At 53.2% G+C, this 13,328-nt stretch overlaps 6 protein-coding genes across 6 annotated transcripts; 3 read left to right on the forward strand and 3 right to left on the reverse strand.

Moving 5' to 3' along the window:
* Positions 1-431: 431 nt before the first annotated feature.
* On the reverse strand, positions 432-611 carry COCCADRAFT_100941 (uncharacterized protein; the record flags this gene model as incomplete). The annotated part of the gene is made up of 1 exon (XM_007715945.1): positions 432-611. A coding segment is annotated over one exon (180 nt), but the record flags the coding sequence as incomplete, so codon positions are not given.
* Positions 612-1,959: 1,348 nt separating this feature from the next.
* Positions 1,960-6,996, forward strand: COCCADRAFT_6553 (glycosyltransferase family 41 protein; the record flags this gene model as incomplete). Its single annotated transcript, XM_007715928.1, has 3 exons — positions 1,960-3,647; positions 3,696-6,315; positions 6,367-6,996. 3 exons carry the CDS (start codon positions 1,960-1,962, stop codon positions 6,994-6,996), a joined length of 4,938 nt encoding a protein of 1,645 aa, XP_007714118.1.
* Positions 6,997-7,241: 245 nt separating this feature from the next.
* On the reverse strand, positions 7,242-7,445 carry COCCADRAFT_100919 (uncharacterized protein; the record flags this gene model as incomplete). The annotated part of the gene is made up of 1 exon (XM_007715946.1): positions 7,242-7,445. One exon carries the CDS (start codon positions 7,443-7,445, stop codon positions 7,242-7,244), a length of 204 nt encoding a protein of 67 aa, XP_007714136.1.
* A 105-nt stretch (positions 7,446-7,550) lies between these two features.
* Positions 7,551-9,592, forward strand: COCCADRAFT_38353 (uncharacterized protein; the record flags this gene model as incomplete). Its single annotated transcript, XM_007715947.1, has 4 exons — positions 7,551-7,878; positions 8,010-9,020; positions 9,071-9,089; positions 9,256-9,592. 4 exons carry the CDS (start codon positions 7,551-7,553, stop codon positions 9,590-9,592), a joined length of 1,695 nt encoding a protein of 564 aa, XP_007714137.1.
* Positions 9,593-10,072: 480 nt separating this feature from the next.
* On the forward strand, positions 10,073-11,692 carry COCCADRAFT_100945 (uncharacterized protein; the record flags this gene model as incomplete). The annotated part of the gene is made up of 3 exons (XM_007715948.1): positions 10,073-10,221; positions 10,313-10,929; positions 10,986-11,692. 3 exons carry the CDS (start codon positions 10,073-10,075, stop codon positions 11,690-11,692), a joined length of 1,473 nt encoding a protein of 490 aa, XP_007714138.1.
* A 219-nt stretch (positions 11,693-11,911) lies between these two features.
* COCCADRAFT_27734 (uncharacterized protein) lies at positions 11,912-13,125 on the reverse strand (the record flags this gene model as incomplete). Its single annotated transcript, XM_007715937.1, has 2 exons — positions 11,912-12,644; positions 12,704-13,125. 2 exons carry the CDS (start codon positions 13,123-13,125, stop codon positions 11,912-11,914), a joined length of 1,155 nt encoding a protein of 384 aa, XP_007714127.1.
* Between the last annotated feature and the right edge of the window lie 203 nt (positions 13,126-13,328).

Raw genomic sequence — 13,328 nt, forward strand, 5'->3', positions numbered from 1 at the left:
GGGCCCGCCAGTATCGGCTGGCATAGGCCTTGAGGAACGAGGGCTCCTGCGGTGAGCCGCTGCATCTCTATTGAACATGGACCAGGCGGTGTCGCATGGGCATATGCAGCATGTGCTCCAAAGCGCAATCTTGCCTGGCAAATTCCCATGTTGCAAGATGGGGGTCAACTTGGCAAATGTCGACTGATGAGAAAAAAATCGACTGATGAGTTTGACCCCAGGCTTGATTGGTGACAAGAAGGCAGGCTGTCCAGGGCACCCTGGAATCCTTGTAACTGTGTGATGATGCATCACTTCACCAACACTCTGGCCCTTACTTCCCTTACTGTATAGGCCTATTTTGGTGTGAAGAAGAAGAAAGCGACCCATTACTCACCGCGGAGCCTTTCCTTTCGGGTGGCTTCAGTGGTCCTTTTCCGCGGTCAACATGCTTATGTGTGTGTTTGTGTAGTTATTGAGTGTGTTTGTGATGTGCATGATGTGGTGTGGCGGTACCTTGTCGCGCTATGGGGGATCTGCATGGCACATGAAACGGCTGCATCAACGATGATGGCTGACGCGGGAGCCCTTGGCGTGCGGGTATGGTGATTGTTGCATGTGTCTGTGGAAGTAAGTAACTAGAGTGTGCATGCATGTAAGTACATGCTTACATAGTCTGGTGAATGTGTTCACAACGGACAACGGGCGGGTCAGTCAGTCAGTCAGGCAGCCAGAAGGATGCACTATGCAAGCACCCAGGGCGGACGGGCTGGTGAATGATGGATGGGCCATTGTGGATATTGCGGCACCCGCGTCAATGGACGAGGGCCCCTGCAAGGCGCCGTCTCTGGCTTGTTCATGTCTCTCTCTGCAGTCTGCAGGCTACTAGCATGGCCAAGTTTTGTTTTCCATGCAGTCGCGGCGTCAGCGTCCACCGATGGCCATGTACTTACTTGGACGGCGGCGATAGTAGAAGAAGCTGGCAGCGTCCTTGTCCTTGTTCCCACGCATCCCGCCTACATCCTGCCTGCATCCTGCCATCCACATCCATATCCATGCCCAGCGCCGCCACTACTCCCGCCGGTGCTCGTCCAGCTCGCCCGCCGTAGCGCGCGTTCCTCGATCCCGCTCGATCGCCTGGCGGACATCCCCCAGACCGTCTGTCACCCGGCAGGGATCGCTCCAAGCCACCTCTCGAACCACTGAGCGGATACGAAAGCGGATAGGCCTACCGCTGCCTCGTCTCCGCCACACCACACCTCGTCATCTCGCGCGCCCGCCTATCCGCCCTCGAGTGTGCGTGTGTGTCGAGCGTGAGCGCAAGCGTGTGCGTGAGCGTGAGCCCCCAAGGGTAAAAAAGCAGCCATCGCCGCCTCGACGTGCAGCTTGCTGACACGACGTGACGGAACCGCTGCTGCGCCCCCAGTCGCAGCCCGCCCGTAACACGCTGACTCTGCCTCCTCAGCCCGTTCGACCAACGACGGCCTTCCCGCGACACGACGCCCAGAAACCGCGTCCCTACGACTGCACACTGCACCACAACGCCCACCGTCCCGACACCACCCCTGCCCGCCCGGTTCTGCCGTTGCTGCACTTCGCAAAGAGAGGGCCCGCACTTGAGCGACCCTCTCTCGCCCTCGAAGCACTCCACCGTCGCCGGGCTCCCTGCGGCTAACCTGCCAGCACGCCGACGCCCGGTGCTGAGCAGTCCAATCCACCTCCCCCCAGAGATATGTCAAGCGCAGCAGACGGGCGACGATTCCGCGAAGGCATAGGCACCAGCCGCTCCTGGTGAAGCTGTGCTGTGGGGTTGTCACCACACAGTTGGCTCCAGACAGTCGTCCCAAAGGTGACCACCGGTACACACCCTCTTGCTCGCTGCCTATCTTGGTCTCCTGCGCGACAGGCCCCATTCACCCACGCACGCACGTACGCACACACATACACCACCACCAGATTCCCTCCAACGGCTCCCCCACCATGACCATGGTTCGGCCATACCCCCCGCAGCCGCCGTCGCAGCTTCCTTCCACCCCAGGCTACAGCAACATGGCGCCTGCCCCGTCACACGCCTCCTACCTCCGCAATGGCCCTACCCCCGATGGCCGCAGCCTCGCCCAACACTCTATCCCCCAACAATACGCCCATCCACTCTCTAGACACAGCGCGTACGGTTCGCCGCCCTCCGATACGGGCCGCACTCCAAAGCCCGCTGAGCACATGCTGCGCCGCAAGACGCCGAATGGTATTCTGGCCGCCGCATACGATGGCACATCTGTCGAGACAAACGGAGAGCCCCATGCGACAAAGCACATCTTGCTTCCTGTGACCGCCGAATCAGGCATGCCTTATCGCATTAACAAAGATCTCCCTCTCCGCTCGCCAGCTCTCCATCGTGGCCACGCCCAGAATCAGCGAGATGCGCTGGAATGGAGTGCGAGTCGTTACTTTGAAACGGGATCTGGGCTCTCTGCCCAACACTTACCACAAATTGATTCGATGCTCAACCAAATACCCCCATTGCAACCCCTTGAGCCCTACCAGATGTACGGCAATCCTTTCTGCACCCCCATGGGGCCTCCGTTTCAAACACCCCTGAATCCCACAGTCTCCAACGACCAAGGGCCATACGGCCCATATTGGCACGATGGCACCTACATTCCTTATCGGCCTGCTGCCATGCGCGATCCTCGATTCTTGCATCATCCTAATCACAACTGGAGTCATTCACATAACAACCCCTTTGCAGGTCACCCATACAGTAATGTCATGCCCAATCTTTCACATCATCAGCCAAATCCTGTTCAATTAGACTATGCACATGGCGCCTACGGTCGCGCCCCAAGGCCGCAACTGGATTTTTCGCCATATGCGCAGCCCCATGCAAACGTTGCATTGGACTATCAAAATCAGCTTCTCCCTCCACCCCCTACTCAACGTCCTCAAGATTTCTTGCATTCCGGTCAAACAACACCTATCGCTGAGCACATGCCCAGTATCCCGCTCGATGACTTCAGTGCATTACCTCCGAGCGAACAGCCGAGGGAAAAGGTGTTTGCATGGGCCCATGCTGTCTATGTAGACATGCTTAGACATTTACAAGCGACCCGAAAGACTAATTCACATCCCCATGGCCGTACACATCAACGGCCTCATATTTACCCCAAACCGCCGCGGCAACCTGGAGGCAGCGTTTCTGGTCCTTCCGTCAGCAGTATGCCATCTCTAGAACGACGTGTATCGTGTCCAGTGCCCAATCACTATGCGTCACCTCAACCTGGATCAGAATTCGTGCACAAGAGACCTCAAATGCCGCATTCACGTTCGTTATCAGCATGGTCAGCCGGGGGTCCTGGTCCAAATAGCCAGGTGTGGCAAGGAGGCATGCCACTACAACATTCCATGCAGCCCCATACTCCAGTTATCGAGCCGCCACGGACTTTACGCCGAATGTCTGGATCTGTTGCCGGTGTTCACCAGAGCCTCCAACACGGTGTACCTCCAAGCGTGACCACTGCTTCTGCCCTAGATGCCATCACCAAACACTGCGAGGAAAGTAAATGGACTTGGATCGATGGTATTCTTCTGGGTGGTTGTCTGGCTTACGCACTAGGCGACTACCAAAAAGCTCAAGACTGGTACAAGCATATCTTGACCTTGGACAAAGAGTAAGCACGCCCTGTTTTCTGTGTATACTCAATGCTAACCCAATGTAGCCATGTTGAAGCCATTTCGAATCTGGCGGCTACCATGCTTGCTCTTCAGCAAAAGCGTGAAGCTGAGAGCCATTGGAGGCGCGCTGTCAAATTACGTCCAAGCTATTTTGAGGCTGTCGAGCACCTCATTGGTTTACTCTGTAGTGATCACAAGGGACGAGAGGCGGTTCAGGTCATCGAAGATGTCGAACGCCAGCTCAGGTTCGTCAAGAGAGGAGATGCCCTGCGAAGCCTTGAAGCGCAAAGCGAGCGTTCAGCCTCTACGTATAGCGAGTCGAGCCTCTCGGAAGCATCCGATCGCCCCATTTTCGAATTCGAAGGCGAAGAATCATCGGTTTTCAAAGAGCTAGACGAGCTCCCTGGCTCGGATCAACCCGGCTTTGGCTCGAGTGGATATGCCATTGCAGGTTGCGATAACGGTCGCATTCTTGCATTGGTACATGCGAAGGGTAACATGCTCTACGCACTTGGTGATAATGCAGCCGCTGCCAGAGCTTTTGAAGATGCAGTTCTTATTGGGACTGGACCACACACCAATGGTATCGATGGCCTTATTAAGCGTATCCTTGCCGTTGTTGGATACGACGTTGCGGAGCGTTCACCAGGCGGACGCCGTGTACCACCCTCATCCGATCCAATCCTGTTGCCACCGGATGCAGCTACTAGGACGGCTCAGCTTTGCTTCCCACCTCATGGCCAGCTCCCTGGTCTGAAACATGTTTCCAGTGAAGGTCTTTCGCGGAAAGCAGCTATATCCACAATGAGCAACTCGTTACTCTCACTCGCGAAAATCTTCCAAGACGGCATGGCAACCAACTCGCCAAAGACCCCAACATACCAAAGTACACACGGTGTCCGAGAGATCCTGGCTCTTTATTACTTATCATTATCCCTTCAGCCGAGTCCATCAACAGCCAACAACGTCGGCATTTTACTTGCCAGCGTGCAACAGTCTGCCCCTGCAAAACCGAGTCCTGTGTCGCACGCTTTTGCTCAGCCTCAGATACCTGGCTTGGTTCCGGGCAGTGGCGTTGCTCTTGCCCTTGCATACTACTCCTATGGACTTCAGTTGGACTCGTCTCACGCTCACCTGTACACGAACCTCGGAAGTCTTTTGAAGGACATTGGTCAACTGGATTATGCTATCAACATGTACGAAAAGGCCGTCCAATGCGATCAAGGGTTCGACATTGCTCTCGCAAATCTTGCCAACGCCGTCAAAGACAAAGGCCGGATCGCCGATGCAATCTTCTATTATCGCAAGGCAGTCAAGTCGAGCCCTGACTTCGCAGAAGCTGTTTGTGGGCTTGCCAATGCTCTCAACTCAGTTTGCAACTGGGCTGGCAGAGGCGGAATAGCCGATGATCACGGTTCCAGAGACCGCTGGCACGTCAATGAGAACGGCATGCTTTTGGACGCCACTCTACCAGGTGCTTCCAGTTCCGGATGGATCCACAAGGTTGTTAAACTGGTTGAGAAGCAGCTTGCTGATGGCGAAGACTGGGGCAGAGGTGTCATGGACGACTACTTCATCCAGGATATCATGCGTCCTTTCGTTCTCACTGGCACTAACGCACAAGACACCAAAGAGAAGGAGGATAGAATGAGACGGGTATTGACTAAATGGAAGGGTCAGAAGTGGGAAGGCGCTCGTATCGTGCGTCTTGTTGAGCGTGCGATAAGATGGATGACCTGGCAGTGGTACCAGGATCGACATGTGACTGGACAGCAGCGACCATCATCCTCATACAGAAGGCCGCAGCTCCCGGCGGGCTTGACGATACCTGCAGCCCCGACTGTACTGCCTTTTCACACCTTCACATGTCCCATGTCGGCCAAGCAAATTCGTCTAATATCGCAACGGAACGGTCTGCGTATCTCATGTTCAACATTGAGGGTTCCCTGGCTTCCACCCACTGTTTATCAACCACCAGCCCCACCGAGGCCATATCTGAAAGTCGGCTACGTATCTTCAGACTTCAACAACCATCCACTGGCTCATCTGATGCAGTCTGTGTTTGGGTTACACGACCCGAGCCGTGTAAAAGCATACTGTTATGCGACCACTGCGAGTGACGGATCTGAGCACCGCAAGCAGATTGAGAAGGAATCTCCAGTCTTCTATGACGCCAGCAGTTGGTCTGCGGAGCGATTGGTACACCAGATCACCAGTGACGGCATACATGTCCTTGTGAACCTTAACGGATACACCAGAGGGGCAAGGAATGAAGTATTTGCTGCCCGCGCGGCCCCTGTTCAAATGGCATTTATGGGTTTTGCGGGTACCCTCGGCGCCGAATGGTGTGACTACCTGCTTGCTGATGATACTGCTGTGCCACCGGACACTCTCCGTCAATGGCGCCGTAACATCGACCTTGAAGATGCACTGGTAGATGACAACAGTGGCGGCACGGACGACAAGTGGATATACGGAGAAAACATCATCTTCTGCAGAGATACGTTCTTCTGCTGTGACCACAGACAGAGTGCTCCAGACTCACAAGGTCGACAGCCAAACTGGGAAGAAGAGCAACAACGAAGATGGGCGATGCGCAAAGAAATCTTTCCCAACCTTTCAGACAACGCCATTATTCTTGCAAACTTCAACCAGCTGTACAAGGTAGGTCAATCATGACTCCGATTATCATACGTTGACTAATCATTCTACCAGATCGAACCCACGACGTTCCGCACTTGGTTGCGCATTCTTGAGAAGATCCCTAACGCCGTTCTCTGGCTATTACGATTCCCCGACCTTGGCGAGACAAATCTGAAGCAAACAGCTCTCATGTGGGCAGGTGCAGAAGTTGCTAGCCGTATCATGTTTACCGACGTTGCCCAGAAGCATCAGCACATTTCTCGGGCACGCGTCTGCGATCTGTTCCTTGACACACCCGAGTGCAACGCTCATACAACGGCTGCAGATGTGCTTTGGTCCGGTACGCCGTTGCTAACGCTACCACGATACAAGTACAAGATGTGCTCTCGAATGGCAGCGTCTATTCTTAAAGGCGCATTGCCAAAGACGCCCGCCGGTGCACAAGCTGCGAAAGAGCTTATCGCATCTAGCGACGAAGAGTACGAGGACATGGCTGTCCGCCTAACACGCGATTACAAGTACGAGGGTCACCGACCCACTGGACGACTCAGTGAATTACGACGCATGCTCTACGAGTCACGGTGGACCAGCCCTCTTTTTGACACCAAGAGATGGGTTCGGGATTTAGAAGATGCATACGAAATAGCATGGAAGAAATGGGAAAAGGGAGAGGGCGGTGACATATGGCTGAAGCATTCATAGCTCTCGTAAGCATAGCGGTTGCATTGTCATTTGCTAGAAGCGCGCTTGAGGCTAGACCCGGCATGCATGTGTTTTGGGCTTAGATTCTTGGTTTGGATTCTGCGAATTTTGCGAAGCACGCACTGGGATTTCGTAAGCAGTTGGTTACTGCGGTTATATTCTCTTGTTCCTATACCCCACATTGATTTGAATTGATATGTTTCTTGGTTACATAGGGGTGTTTGCATGCCCTCGGTTGCTTCATGTTAATGGGCATTTGTGTGGGTGTTATGCTGGTTAGCCATGTGGATAATAAGACTATTGACTCGCGGTCGGCTACATGTTGTGTCTGTTTTCAGAGCGAGTAGGCATTCTTTGGTGGACTTCAAAAGTGACAAGCATTCAGGAGGAAGCCCGATCTCTGTTGTAATCGCGCTAGTAAAGCTTAGCGCGATCGCAACTCCATTCATATTGCCGTCGCCGCTCGTCAGCGGAATTGATAGTTGGTATCATTGACCCTTCTTGCTTGTATCCTTTCAAAGCGCATCATTATCTTATCTTGCTCAAGACGCACCATGGCTCCGCGCAAGAAAGCCGTAACAGCAGCAGCCAATTCTAACAAAGCTGCAAAGTCTGCCAAGGCAATCATCACATCCCCTTCAACACCACCCACCGTTGCGCTACCGCCATCGCGTATCCACAGCACATCGTACCACTACCCGCTCATCTTGGGCAACCGGTCAGCATGCGACGCGTTGCTGTCCTGGTTCAATGGCGTCGCTGAGACGCGTAGTATGCCGTGGAGAAAAGCGTGGATCGACCCCGCAGACTTTGAAGGCCGAGAAGAAGAGCTTAAAAGGGTTCTATCGAAAAGAGCCTATGAGGTTTGGGTGTCTGAAGTCAGTAAGTAGGCGCTCTCATTTTTTGCAAATGCTACGCGATGCGATGCTAAATCGCGTAACGCGCCAAAACGCGTCATCACGTGCTCATCAGTTTAGCCACTCTCACGTGCCATCCATACTAACAAGCGTTAGTGTTACAACAGACACGTGTGTCGACAGTCATTCCATATTTCAACAACTGGATAGCAAAATGGCCCACCGTGGAAGACCTTGCTGCTGCAAATCATGACGATGTGCTCTCCGTTTGGAAAGGCTTGGGATACTACTCCCGTGCAACTCGGCTTCACGAGGGCGCTAAGCAGATGACGTCTGCACCTAGTGCTTCGGGCGTAATTCCCAGTGGGGCGGTTGAACTTCAAGAAGTGCCCGGTATCGGGAGATATACTGCAGGTGCGGTATCCAGTATCGCATTTGGCGAAGCCGAACCAGTACTCGATGGAAACGTTGCAAGAGTACTAAGCCGGCAGTTGGGCCTGTACATGGACGCAAAAGATAAAAAGACGACAGATGTGATGTGGGACATGGCGGACCAATTGATCAAATTTGCCTCCAACTACCCAGAACAGCGGAAAAACGCTGTACCGGGTCTATGGAACCAGGCGCTCATGGAACTCGGATCTACCATCTGTACTCCACGACCACGGTGTGACGAATGTCCCATACAAGCCACGTGCAGAACATACAGCGAAGGAAAAGCCTTATCTGAGAAGCGCCAAGCATCTACTGCCATCCCGGACATTGAAGATGCATGCATACTGTGTGCGCCACTGGATACCGAAGATTTGGTTACTATTGCCGAGGACGAAGCAGCAGACGACACAACAAGAGCTACCAAGAAGAGAAAAGCTGCTGTGAAGCAGACCAACACCCTCTCGAATTACTTCACCGTCAGCGCACCAAAATCTAACGCTGACACCGAAACTGATCCAGAGAGTGCCGACGACACCCCAGTGGAAGAGTCCAAGAAGCGGAAATTGCCCCCACCGGCTTCAGATATAAAGCCCATCTTGAGCTACTGCTCCTTGTTTCCTATGAAAGTTGCAAAGAAGAAGGCTGCAGAGGAAGATTGTGTTGTGTGCATGATTGAGCTGTGCTTTCCAGATGGTGGAAGCAAGTGGCTAATCGAACAAAGACCAAGCAAAGGTTTGATATCTTGTATCTCAAGTAGTTGCTGTACTAACAAATGCCGCTAGGGCTTTTGGCATCCTTGTGGTACGTAAACCATGTCCAGCCACTCGGAGGTGCTACTACACCTAGGTGTTGGTTGCTATCTTCTCGATACCCCGGTACACATATCCGCGCGGTACCCGTCGTGATAGGCCATCCGTCTTAGCTTTCCTCATTATCTTCTCCCAAGCGTCTACTGATTGTGGCACAGGCAGTTCCCACAGGTCTCACTACCGGCATCACAAAAGACGCCGCAGCAACGCAAGACTCTCGCCCAGAAACACGTTGCTGACCTCGCTGCAGGCAAGGTTGATATGAGTCAAGCGCGTTATGTGGCGTCTTTGTCGCCATTGGTCCATGTCTTCACTCATTTAAAGCTCACCATGCACGCCTATCAGTTCAGGATCGACGCTGATAACGCAAAAAGTTTCGAGCCGGTATGCAAGGGCCCGCCGGCCCGCAAGTGGGTGGATGGTGCGTCCATGGACGACGAGACGTTGTCGACTGGAATGCGCAGATGCTGGGACCTTCTTTCCAGCGAGAAGTAAATGGGCTCAACACATGGAAAGTTGGGTCGATGTTTCCGAAGGCGTTCCCGAGACCCCACGCGTCGTTATCTCTCGCCAAGCGTTTGCCGTGTGGACTCCCGCCCTTCGCCTCCTTGGCTGTCTCCACTCGCTCTGGGGAAGTGGAACGATAACGCATGGCGGAGGCCCCGACCATACCAGGCAAGGAGAATACTTCCTTTTTGTACGCTGGCTCGCCTTGGTAGCAACCTTGCGTTGGATCCGTGGTGGTGCGCTGCCCGTATCAGTGGCACCTCCGGTCGAATGAAAAAAACATGTTTGGTTTGGGTAATCAGCGAGATATATATTGCATGTGACGGGTTATTACTTGAATATAAGCAAACGTTATTCCCCGGTGTCGACTAGCATCCCGCAGATCGATTTCTAGTGTAAAAGCTATTCAGCGCGCGCGCACTCCCGCCTACACTAGCAGTTCTGTTAGTCGTAGTTAGTAGTAGAATTATGGCTACACCACCTGCCCCGACTCCTGTACTGGAGTGGCCAGACTACAACACCACTCCGACTGGGGGCGACCCACTGACTACCGATCTCAACGCTCCATATGACAAAGGGGACCTATGCTGGATGCTGGTCAGCACAGTACTGTGCTGGTAAGTCCATCATTTCTTCCCCCATTTCATGGCGCTGCCAGACAGACAAAGAGACGACAACACCCCTTAAAACTAACACTTGCAACACCAGGCAAATTACCCCAGCAATCGGCTTCCTCTACGCAGGCATGCACCGCCGCAAAGCCGCCATGACCATGATTTTCCAATCTCTCTTCTGCGCCTGCGCCGCCGGAATCCAATTCTGGGTCTATGGATACTCCCTCTACCAATCGCACACCACTGGTCCTTTTATCGGCGACTTGTCTAAAGCAGGCTTGCACACTGTACTCGGCTACCCCTCTCTCGCAAATTCTGATATCCCTGATATCTTATATGCGTGTTTCGGGTTTACCTTTGTTACTGCCACGGCGATGATTCTGGCGGGAGCGATGTTGGAGCGTGGCCGGTTGGGCCCGTCAATGATTTTCCTACTGTGCTGGACGACGTTTGTGTATTATATCCTCGCGTATGCAGAGTGGAACCCCAGCGGCTGGTTGTATCAGCTTGGAGTACTGGATTTTGCGGGATCAGGTCCCGTGCATATTGCGTCTGGCTTTTCTGCGCTGGCCTGGGCGATTATGCTGGGTCCGCGTGTGGATCCGCACAAGGAGTCGCTGCACGCGCGAATGCCGCATTTCAGGCCGCATAGCCCGTTTTTGATTGGGCTGGGCACGATATTTATTTGGTTTGGATGGTTTGCGTTTAATGGTGAGTTGGGATATCATCTCTTGCATGCAATAGCCACGTACTGATAAGTGATCAAGGTGCTTCAACGGCAAATCTCTCCATCCGCTCCATCTACATCGTCTGCAACACCAACCTTGCCGCTTCAGGCGGCGGCCTCGCCTGGGTCGCCCTCGAATACCTCTTCACACGCAAATTCTCCATCATAGGTTTCTGCTCCGGCATCATCTCCGGTCTCGTCGGCATCACCCCCGCCTGCGGCTTCGTCCCCATCGAAACCGCCGCGTTAGTCGGCGCACTCACATCCTGCGCCTCCTTCTTCACCGTAAAATACAAGCACCTTCTTCGTGTAGACGAGGGTCTCGACATCTTCGCCATCCACGGCATGGGCGGCTTCGTCGGTGACATACTCACTGGCTTCTTCGCCTCCAAAACCATCCCTGCGCTCGACGGCAAAAGCAACACTTACGAGGGCGGCTGGTGGAACCACAACTGGAAGCAAATGGGATACCAGCTCGCCGCTGCGACTACCTGCGCTGCATGGTCGTTTGTCATTTCAATCATTCTTCTCTTCATTATTAATAAGATCCCTGGGTGCCATATTAGGGCTACAGAGGAGGAGGAACTACGGGGGCTGGATTATAAGTATTTTAGCGATGTGGAGGAGGATTTGGTCGTGCTGAATGGGTATGGCAGTGCGAGGTTGGGCGAGTCGGGTTTGGGGGTTGTGTCGAGTGGGGAGGGGAGTCATCAGGATATTCCTGTTGATGCTGGGAAGAGGGATTGAAAGAGTAGATAAGGACCATATTTAATTCATGCTACAGAAACCTATGACCATTTGAATCGATCTGCAAGACTACAATTACATGCCGTAATATCTTCCAGATCCTTTGCCGGATTGGAAGAGATGTCTCAGGAGTGGGGTGTCGTGCAGTGTTGTACAGCGCAAATAGGGGTGTGGTTCAGTCATGTAAAAAGCAAATGGGTGTGTGAGGTGTATGACAGCTCACTTCTGTTCAGAGGACTGTCCGGGTTTGAGGTTCTCCGAGCCCTGAGGAGGTCGTATGGAAAGCGTTGTGGTACCTTGCTCCAACAACTTGTTGCGCGAGGTGACTTCACCGACATAGTTGAACGCCATGTTGGTGCGGTCCAACTGGGTCCAAACCGAGATGGGGAGTGAGAAGAGGATAACCGAAGATGAGGCGTCCCAGGCGCCTTCCAATTTTATCTCCATGTTCATGATCGAGGAAGGCAACTGTTCGCTGAGCCATTTCTTCAAATTGCCAAGGACCTTGTCGTCGACAGACTCCTTCAGATGCGCAGTGAGCAAGATACGTGGGCTATTTGGCTTGAGAGGTGGAGCTGAAGCTATCTTGCCTTTGTACTTTCCCAAGACGATCGAGGGTTTGCCGTCGCGTCGATGGTAGAATGGGATCGCTTCGAGGTTCAAAGCCCTCCGCTCCGTCATGAGGGCGTTGTACAGCGTGGAAATTGTGAACTGCTTACCCGAGAAGCGACGGAGTTGGGTGCATATAGCCTTTGTGAAGCATGTGTTAGGGTCTGCAGCAGCTACCTGCGTTGAAGCAGCCAACAACTCTGCGTCTGCCAACATGCACTCGGCGGCGTAGCAGCAGTCCATGATGTGCAGTACTTCACATTCTTCCGTCCCAAGGATATCGGTTGCCTTTACCCAGTCCAACTCTTTCGTGCGGAACTTTCCGTTAGCATCGATTGCACCCCTAAAAAACTGTATCAGTATATACATTGCAAGCAATGAACCCATAACTGCTTGACTTACCCGAGCATCAGCCTCTTTTCGGGTACTCGGAGCGAATCTGTACTGCGCGCAGGCTGAACTTGTCCGTGACCAGAGAAGACAAGGATGACCAGACAGTCCTTGGCTGTGAATCCTTTTTTCTCCAGCACTTCGATCTCTTTGAATATAAGCCAGTGCGGGTTATCGTGATCCGTGAGCAGCAGGCGTTTGATCATGTGAATGTGATAGAAGTTGCTGAAGATGTCCGCTAGTTCTTCCTCGAGCGGATCGCAGCCAATATCGTCATCCTGGAAGTGCATGAGGACTACAGAAACCTTCTTATAGTCGTTTTGAAAGTTCTTCCCTAGCCCTGAGTGAATAGCTTCCTTGAGTTCAGCCGAGATCTGTGTTGACGATAGCTGATATGGTTTCTGCCATGCACGTGAGGGGAATGAACCAGACATCTTGTGGTGGCTGATGGGTACGGGTGCGGCAGTTCTGTACGTATGTGAGCTGATGAGTGGTCCTAGTAATGACACTACTTACTGTGGTTTGGCTTGGAGTAGATACTGCAGTTCAGCTTGGAGGAGAGGTGAGGAGTGGTGGTTTGGGTGGGTGGGATCCTGAGCTTTATACTTGGGGGCAATGATAGGTGAAGGCACAAAGT

Source organism: Bipolaris zeicola (genome assembly GCF_000523435.1).
Source record: "Bipolaris zeicola 26-R-13 unplaced genomic scaffold scaffold_121, whole genome shotgun sequence".
NCBI classification, from domain to species: Eukaryota; Fungi; Ascomycota; class Dothideomycetes; order Pleosporales; family Pleosporaceae; genus Bipolaris; species Bipolaris zeicola.